We start from the raw sequence: 9,167 nt of genomic DNA on the forward strand, positions 1-9,167 counted from the left end.
TACAGCATAGTGGTGGTAGTGTCATGGCATGAACATCCATGGTTGCCAATGGAACAAGTTCCCTTTCATTTATTGATGATGTCACATTCTGGTAACGTTCCGAAATGAAATAGGGTTCAGCAGAAAGGTATGCTGCGTTCAATATTGCTGGGAAATCGGAAACATCCTGCGTACCAGTTACCCAGCCACTGTATCTACCTCGAAGCAAGCATGTATATACAGCATTTTATAATTATTTTATTTAATAATCATGTTGCTGGTGAATGGCTGCACGGTGGACGACCATTTAGCACATCTGCCTCACAGTTCTGAGGACCCGGGTTCAAATCCGCTCTCGCCTGTGTGGAGTTTGCACGTTCTCCCCGTACCTGCGTGGGTTTTCTCCGGGTACTCCTGTTTCCTCCCACATCCAAAAAACATTGATGGTAGGTGAACTAGCGACTCTAAATTGCCCGGTTGTTTGTTTATATGTGCCCTGCGACTGGCTGGTGACCAGTTTGCCAAAAGATAGCTGGGATAGGCTCCTGCATGCCCGCGACCCTAGTTAGGGTAAGCGATGCAGAAAACAGATGGATGGATATTGATGGTGTTTCCCAGCCCCAGTAATAAACCTCAACACACCATCTTGACAGGGTTTGAGCTGAGATCCAGAGTGGAGACGTGGACATCGTCTGAGTCTTGCACGTGGATGCCCCTGGCGGACAGGGCCTGGAGCACGGACTGATGGCTTCGGAGCGAGGCGGCTTGCTCAGCGCGCAGGATGAGTCCGCACACCCGGCAGTAGATCTCCCCGGACAGCAGCAGGTGAATGACGGGCGGCTTGATGTGCTCCTGCTCATACTGGTCCGTGTAGAAGGGGTCCTGCAGGTCCTCAGGGATGTGGTCTGCTGGTAAGAAGCATACGTTCAAATCAAGTCTTGCAACTCATACATACACTGCACGTCACACAAAAGAACTATCCTCCGCCTATTTGCGGTTCATTATGAATAAATTCACCTACCGTATTGGTGATTTTTTTTTCCTGTGGAACCTATCCCCAGCTACAGTATTCGCTAAAAAACCTCTGAATCAAAAACCTATTCTAGTTTTTGTGCTATGTCTTAAATGCCCTACAATGCCACAAGATGGTACCAAAGTACTATTTAAAGGGCCAATCTCACTGGCTGAAACATCGCGGCGACTGACCCAGGTGACTCAGGAGAACAAAATATTGTTTGCACTCTCACCAGGGCGACGTTTCGCGAGCCGGAGACCAATATGCCTGGAAGTCTCTGGGACATCACAGAGACTTGAAAAAGTCTCCAAAATATCTCCCATAAAATCAGCATGTTCAATCACTCAACGACCCAGCTAGTCTCCAAGTGACGTCACTGAGACGTTTCCGCAAACCAGTGGAGAGTTGAGTTGCCAACAGGTCGCCAACTAGTCTCCAGGCTAGTAAGATAGGTCCTTAAATAGGAAAGTATTACAGTCATTGGGAGAAGAAAGTACAGCAGTACCTTGACTAGTGGACCTACTTAGGAGTTTTCCCGAGTTAAAAGATTTTGATCGGTCGATTTTTTTATTTTTTTTGCTTATGTTGCGAGCCAAAATTTGAGCTTGGAGCCAACTTCAGATATGGTGCCGTTTAATGGTAAAGGTGAACTCCACAACATCCCTCCAGCATTCAGGGTCTAACTCATAATTTGAGATATGATTAAATCGAGCTACGAGTTTAGTTACGAAACAAATTAAATTCAGAAATCAAAGTACCACTACATATTGAAGTGATACATCCCGACTGAGAGATAATCTTTGCATGTCAGAGAGGAGCGAAGCCTCGTCTCTAGCGCTTTCAGCGGACCAGCCACACAGTCCAATAGCTTGAGGCCGGGCCTTATTTTTCATTATTTCAGAGGCATATAAAAAACAATAATACTATCGTTTATCGTGATAGTTTTGACAAAAATACTGTATATCACCCTAAAAATGTGTTATTGTAACAGGCCTACTAATACCTTCAACAGTATAAGGTGAGACTAGAAGAACATTGAGGTAAAGTAGCAACCCCACAGGCTTAGAACCAATAAGATAACAAGACTTAGCGGTGATTATGGAGCTGATGTTGTTGTGCCGGCCCGCCTGGTGGTTCCTTGCTCGTGCACCAGGACGTGGCGCAGTTATTTTAGTACACCTTGAAGACGCTAATCCACACTTACTTTGTTGGTGGACACGTGGACAGGCAGTCAGTAGTGTCTACACAACAGTGGGCGCAATTTGCCAAGATGCTCAGTTTTGATTCAGGTAGTGATTTAGCTTATTTAGCTCCTTGCGAGGGTCAAAATGAAGACTTGTCAATACAACTAACTATGACTACTAGTACAGCTACAGATTCCATGTCTGTTGCACAGCTACCAAACATAGGGGTATCAATCAGAGGCATTAACACTGCTTTATTGGCAAATTGGTGCATTAAAGGCTTAAGGGTAGAACCCATGTTTTTCCCCCTGTCCATTCAGACTAAACTAACGGAAGTACGTATACATGCAATCATTGCGGCTTCACGCAGTCAGATAACTCGATGGGTGGCGACATTAGCGCCATCTGGGATACTGTCAACTGCTTTCAACACTAAGGGGAATAGGCAATGAATCTCAGGTGTAAAACTTCCCAATCTGTTTGTGGCCACTTACACACTGATACTGGGTCAGAAGCTGGCAAATTTGCAGGTCCACCTTAACCCTCCCATCCCGCATCGGTGCATATAAGGATTTTTCAAATCTTAAAAGATTTTGTTTTATCTGCTACAGACCCCACATATGAACATAAAAAAACAGGCATTTAACAGTTTTGGTGGTATTGTGTGTGGTGTGTTCCGATCATCTCAACACAACAACAACACACACAAAGATTCTGTTCCGATGCTAATCTCGAAATCTCATGTGATCACACATGGTCTCGCAAAAACAAAGACGAGCACACTTGCGGGTATGCGCCGATGTTACCCAGGTATTTCCGAAGGGACCAGAGGTGGGACCGTGGTAATACAGCGATGTCGTAAAAAAAGACTTGCCTTGGGAAGTACTTCTTGCCGTCTGGAGAACCCACTTTTATACAAAATACACATTTGTTTTTATGTTTTTTTTTCTTGGTAGGTCGCTTCTTTGATTGGCTTACATTCCATTTGACGTCACAGTTCATGTATTCAATGACCCGAGAGTAGTCTGCTTTCCCCACACACAAAGATTTTTTGTCTTAAATATTGAATACGTTTAATATAAAGATTGGCGGGCCAACCTGTTTCGGACTCTATTATCGAGACAAATCCACTCTTAACACACCTCATATCTAAGGATAATCTTATAGGATAGACTTATAAGATAGTCTGGCGTTTGATGTCCTTTGTCGGGAAGGGGCCAAGTCGGGCCAAAAACAGCCCAATTGTCTGTCTTTGTCTACCTGTGTGTAAGGGATTATCGTAATGTTAATTACAGCCACCTAGTTGGGATAAAAATGAGCCGTTAATTTGGGGTGAGGCCGTTTTTATTTAAGCAGTCATTGATTGGGGGCATGGAGGACACTATTTGAGGAAACAAAGTGTTTTTTGTAAGGGCATCCAAGCTTGTACTGGTCTCCCTCCATTAGAAACCTCCTCCAGCCTATTTCCCTTTTACTCCGCCACTTTCGTAGCCTCAGCTCTCCCCTCAATATCCCTGCTGTTTGCCATGGGGATGGTAATAGGAATGCCAGTCTTGTTAAAAACCCACAACCCCCATGATCACTAGTTTGTGTTTTGCGGTGGGTGCTCGGCTGTGGCGAATGGAGTAAGAATCCCTTCAGTCCTGGTTGCTCATACCCGTTAGATAGACTGAGCATACAGTAGGTTGAAAACATTTGAACTATAAAACCATATTGTTCAGTTTAAGAATGTTGGGCTAATCAACCAAGTGTGTGTCTTCACTTCCAATTCCATTTATCACTTAACCATGTGACATTATCACTACGGCAGAAGGGCAGCACAGTGCAGTGTTTTCTCCTTAATCTAATGAGTGTTTTGGCCTGCACACACAAACTATCACTAATGTGAGTGTGGATCGTGTGGTTTATAAAAACACACACCAGTGCATTGACACCATTCCTACTCACTCACCACAATGCACACCATAGTGAGTTGGTTTTCAGCTGAGAAATAATTTGATCTCATTGTGAGGATCTTTATAAAAGCCGAGAAACAAGAATTTATCTGAGTCGCTACTAAATCCTTGCTTATGAAGTATAAAAAAGAGGTAATAAAAGCACATGCAACCCAATGAGGAAACTCATTAACTCATTTTATGGGTTTTGCTATTTGGCTGTTTGGCTCATCAAACAATGAGCGTAATGAAACTGCAATTAAACAGCTACAGTTGAAAAATAGTGCATGTCGTAGCTGCTGTTGGGTTTTGAGATGCGAATTTTATCATACTCAATCGATTAGGTGAGCAGAGAAGGAAAACATGAGAAGTGGCTCCTCTGTGCTGCTGATAGCTGACGTCAGGACGAACCAATCAGATTAAGGGACACTCCACAGGGGTTGGTGTTTATTATGGGGCATCTGATCTGTGCCCTGGCACACAGGGGTGGACCTTTAGCTGTAATGTGACCATTCACGACATTCACAACAGTAATGCGGAAGACTAAATAATCTGTGGTACTGCGTGAGATGAAGTAAGCAAGGTTGCATAGAAAGTCAGGCAACCCAGAAAACGCAGTCAGTATGTGTTTTTTGGAATGACTGATGATTGACCCGCAGCTAACACTCGCCCACAGAGATCAGTCACACAGTGATACAAAAACCCACTTCGAAGGGAAGGGGTAGTTTCCACACATTAGCACACGGCCTGGTGATGTGGAGCAGTTTCAGTGCAAGGAGTCGAGCTGGTCGAGAGCAGGCAAGGCTACTGACCTGTGTATAAAAGCCTTTGGCACATCATGAGAAGCTAGCAAGAATGTCCTCCCACAGCGTGAAGACTGTACTGTAGCTTTGTTAGCACTGGACAAAATTGTAGTGGTAGAAATGGGATATGTAATAATAACTAAGTAACTCACAATTGCCGGATAACCACTGATGCGAACAAAGGCGTTTAAGTTTTCATATAGTGGGGGACGGGCAACTCATGCCATATGCACAAGTGCGTCACTGTTTTAGCCATGCCCCCCAACAAATCTGAAAAACTGTAATGGTACAAAAACGGTTTAACACTGTATCTCCAAAATTCAGTAGTGGGTAGTCTTTCCACATTTTCATCTTCCAACATGCATGTATTTAGAACCACATGTCTGAATTCACTTTACAGGGTCTTTAAGCTCGCACTTTGGCACAACTGGACTTTAAAATTGTGTACTCTTCTTGCCACCAAACAATGTAAAAACAATAGTCACAAATTTTACATACTGCTTTGGAACATTTCCTCAACTAGACACCCTGCCTCAATTAATGGGTGCGCTGCTCGAATAATCCCCACACCACAAATAGATGCTACTAGTTGGTGGTTATGATCTTTCCCATAACGGATCTGATACGTATTACGGTAGACGTCTTTACTAAGCCATCTGTAAACCTGACATTTACGATGAAGTTCAAAGAGAGAGTGCAAAAAAAAAAACATTTCAGCACTGCAATAACCTTCATGTCAACCAGTCCAGGGTGTACCCTGCTTCTCTTGCCAAAAGTCAGCTTTAGTTTAGTCATATCCTGTTTTGTTGGCTTGTTTCCTGTGTGGAATCTGTTGTGTTGTAGTTCCTGGGTACAGGTCAGTGGGTGGAGTCTCTCGCGATGCAGCTGCTGGTGATTTGTCATCAGCAGTATATTTAAGCATGGGAGACGCAGGAGGAAAACACTGAGAAATTGTACTTCGCTTGTTGCCATTATCTTGCCAGCTTTTTATTTTTATTTTATTTTTTTAAAAACACACATTCTTGCGCATTCCAACGTTCATTCTGTCCTCCCAGTAGCTCTTTTCGTCTGCTGTTTTTCTAGTAAGTACTACTGTGTTTTTCTGTTCTTGTTTCTCATCCTTGTGTAAGTTAGAGTTTGTTCTCCTAGCTTCCTTTAGTGTTTTCCTCCTGTGGTTCTCTGTCCGCCGTCCTTATTTAAGTACCGGTCTGCTAGATGTTTTCACGTTGCCCTTCTGTCACGTCACTTTCTGTTTATAGTCATCTTTTCACGTCAGTGTGCTTCCTTTGTTGAATAAAGTCTGTAAACCTGCATCTTTTGTTGTTTTGCTTTGGGGTCCAAATATATTGTTTGATGCAGCCGTAACAGGTTTATTGCACTGTAAACCGTTTATAGGTATGAATATGAGTGTGAATGGATTATTTTTGTCTGTATGTGCCCTGAGATTGACTGGACTTGACAAAGTCAGCTGGGATATGCAACAGCCACCCTAATGAAAACAAGTCTTATAGAAAATGGGTGGCTGACTGGATATTTGAGAGCTGGCAAATGGTGCATTTGGCTCCATTATCTGTTGTGGGTTTTTTTACATTTCACTATACCAAACCAATGCGAAGGGCCTGTCACTTAATAGAACCACAACATACTGGCCAGGCCTGTTGTTAAAGGCTGAGTCAGGGCTATTTGTCAGGTTTGACAACCATTTCCTATGATCCTGTAAATTGCAAAATAATGCAATCACACGCCAATGCCGTTGTGAGTGTAAAAAGCCTGAGCAGCGATAGCACAAGAGGACGTCTTACCAATGCCATAAGCTTTGGCCAGCAGCCAACGGAGATTTGCTTCTATTTTGGCCCTGGCAGAGTCATACAGGTCTGGAGGTACTACCAGAACTTCCACGCTTCCTCCTCCTGAAACACCATCTTCCGCTGCTCTCCTCCTGGTGCTGCCCCCCTGCCCGGCACTCACCTCCATGTCCATGCTGGGAAAAAAAGACACGCATACAGTACAATACTGTTGTTTTTTCATTTTGTTTCCTTTACTTTATTTAAACAAGCAGTTTACATATGGCAAACAATAATCTACATGAGACCTGTAACCAGAGGTGGGGAACTTCAGTCGTCAGACATACTGCAAGTCGCTTGGTTTAGGACTTGGGACTTGCTGGACTAAAGTTCGACTTGTCATGAATGAACTAACCAGCCATTTTCTATTCCACTTATTAGAGTTGCAGGTGAGGTGGCGCCTATCCAAGATGACTTTGGGCGAGAGGCGGAACAGTTCACTGTGGACTGGTCGCCACCCAATCACGGGACTCTTTGAGACAAACAACCATTCACACTAAGGACAATTTAGAGTCTCCAGTTGAACAAACATACGTGTTTTGGGAATGCAGGAAGAAGCCCGAGTACCTGCAGAAAACCCACGCAAGGACGGGGAGAACATGCACACTCCACACAGGAAGGCTGGAGGCTGGATTTGAATCCCAAGGCACCATCCTGACAACTGTTTTTTTAAACTGCGTCATCAGCAAATCAAATCAGTTTGGCAAAAAAGCTTCTAATGCCATTATTTGTGTTTTGATACAATAGTTGAAGCTGTTACAGTTTCTCTTGCCTGCATTTTTTTATTTTGTAAAAAGACACAGAATTGATGCACTTTTACTAAAAATAAGATCGAAGCTGTTCAGTGGTTCATTTTAAAGGACATTTACTGTACATGGTTTCATCTTTTTTTAAGGTCTGGACCAGACCCCAACATTTTTGTTTTAAACCTCCATCTTAGAGAGAGAGGCTAAAAACTTTCGTCTCGTTAGAGATACTTCTTAAAACGTCTATATCTTTAAAATTACACCACGAAGGAAACTAATTTGAAGTGTTACAAAAAAAAAAAACAACTATGACGTGGATGTGCTAACCACTCCTACCCTGGTCCTCCTGTTTAAAACAATTTAATATATTAAATACTGTACATGGCTAATTACTGTCCAAGGTAGGCAGGTGAGAGCTTGACGTAGAACCAACAAGGGCCTGTCTGTTGTCAAAAAATGCATCAAAATGACCGAAAAAAAATACACTATTTTTCAGACTATGCGCATCTGATGGTACTTTCATCTCTTTCATAGGAAAATTGACACCATTTTAAAAAATGAAATATAATGTGGGTTTATTAGCTTCCATTCAAATGAAGCGCAGTTAGCATGTCGCTGTCATAGCCGTCTCGAGACAGGTTGACCGGTGAAAGGTTGCCTCGCTTTAGCGGCGAATGGTCGACATTGGAGAAGAAAAACAAGCTCACCTTTACGGGCACATTGGCTCCGTCTTCGCTCTTGTATCTATCTTGGCTTGTTACAGGAGCATACTGGCGGAGGAGGCGAAAGACTCCTCCGAACGCTCCTCCCCGCCCTGCGCGACACAAATCTCCGGCCTCTCTGGATAACACCGGTTAATCCCACGGTAATAAATGAAATCCGTTTGGCAAACCACGCGAGGTCGGAATTCGAGGGAATTTTTATTTAAAAAAAACAAACAAAAAAAAACACTAGTAATGTCCAAATGCCGCTAATTCTAATTCGCTGGCATCGCTGCTGAGGAGGGTGGGTGGGGGATAAACGGTTGTAGGAGCTTGTCTCTATGGGGACGGGAGAGTCCTCCAGACCGAGCAACACGGATGCGGTACAACTGTTGGCCGGCTTGGAGGCGATGTTGGACAGTTTCGCCAACACCAGGCTTTTAAAACAAATCAGTGGTGCGTCGAGACGTTTAATTCATTAAATGGTAAATGGAGTAGTGCTTTATGTACAGTCGAGCGATTCTCAAAAGTGTGATACGAGTAGGCCTTCGACTAGTGGTACGCGGGTACTTTCTAGTGGTAAATAAAATAATTAAATGTTCAAACTGGATAATGTTGCAGTGGATTAAACATTTTTAAATCCAGTACGGTATATTTATGTACAGTTCGGTTGTATTAGAATTTTAAGTACAATCAATTTTCATTAACTACTTAACTATTAAAAATTATGTAGGTACAATTTTTATTAAACGTTTATGTGCAATGCATTTTAATTGAATAATTATGTGGTTTTTTTCCAAAGTTTTGTTTAAACTGCATAATATTACAATGGCATTTTATTTTTATTTAAATTTTTTGGGTGGTATTTGTGTAAGGGTTGGAGAACCACTGATCTATAACATGCGGTGTTCAAAGTACTTTACAGATGCTCACGCATTCACTCATTCACGAACACATTCAT

The 9,167-nt window shown here is 42.8% G+C and overlaps 1 protein-coding gene across 4 annotated transcripts in view; it reads right to left on the bottom strand.

The window, feature by feature from the left end:
* The window catches only part of LOC133490091 (calmodulin-regulated spectrin-associated protein 1-B-like), a 26,078-nt gene extending 17,268 nt beyond the window's left edge, over nucleotides 1-8,810 (bottom strand). For 2 of the 4 annotated variants that reach the window (XM_061799689.1, XM_061799688.1), the window contains exons 1-3: nucleotides 8,213-8,809; nucleotides 6,718-6,896; nucleotides 622-884 (exon numbers count right to left, since the gene is read on the bottom strand). In XM_061799689.1, coding sequence (XP_061655673.1) covers nucleotides 622-884; nucleotides 6,718-6,895 — 441 coding nt within the window. In that variant the 5' untranslated portion in view covers nucleotide 6,896; nucleotides 8,213-8,809. Of the gene's footprint in view, nucleotides 1-621; nucleotides 888-6,717; nucleotides 6,897-8,212 lie in introns of all 4 variants that reach the window. The other 2 variants (XM_061799686.1, XM_061799687.1) reach the window with 2 other exon arrangements.
* Nucleotides 8,811-9,167: the final 357 nt, after the last annotated feature.

The sequence above is a fragment of the Phyllopteryx taeniolatus genome, chromosome 15 (assembly GCF_024500385.1).
Source record: "Phyllopteryx taeniolatus isolate TA_2022b chromosome 15, UOR_Ptae_1.2, whole genome shotgun sequence".
Taxonomy (NCBI): Eukaryota; Metazoa; Chordata; class Actinopteri; order Syngnathiformes; family Syngnathidae; genus Phyllopteryx; species Phyllopteryx taeniolatus.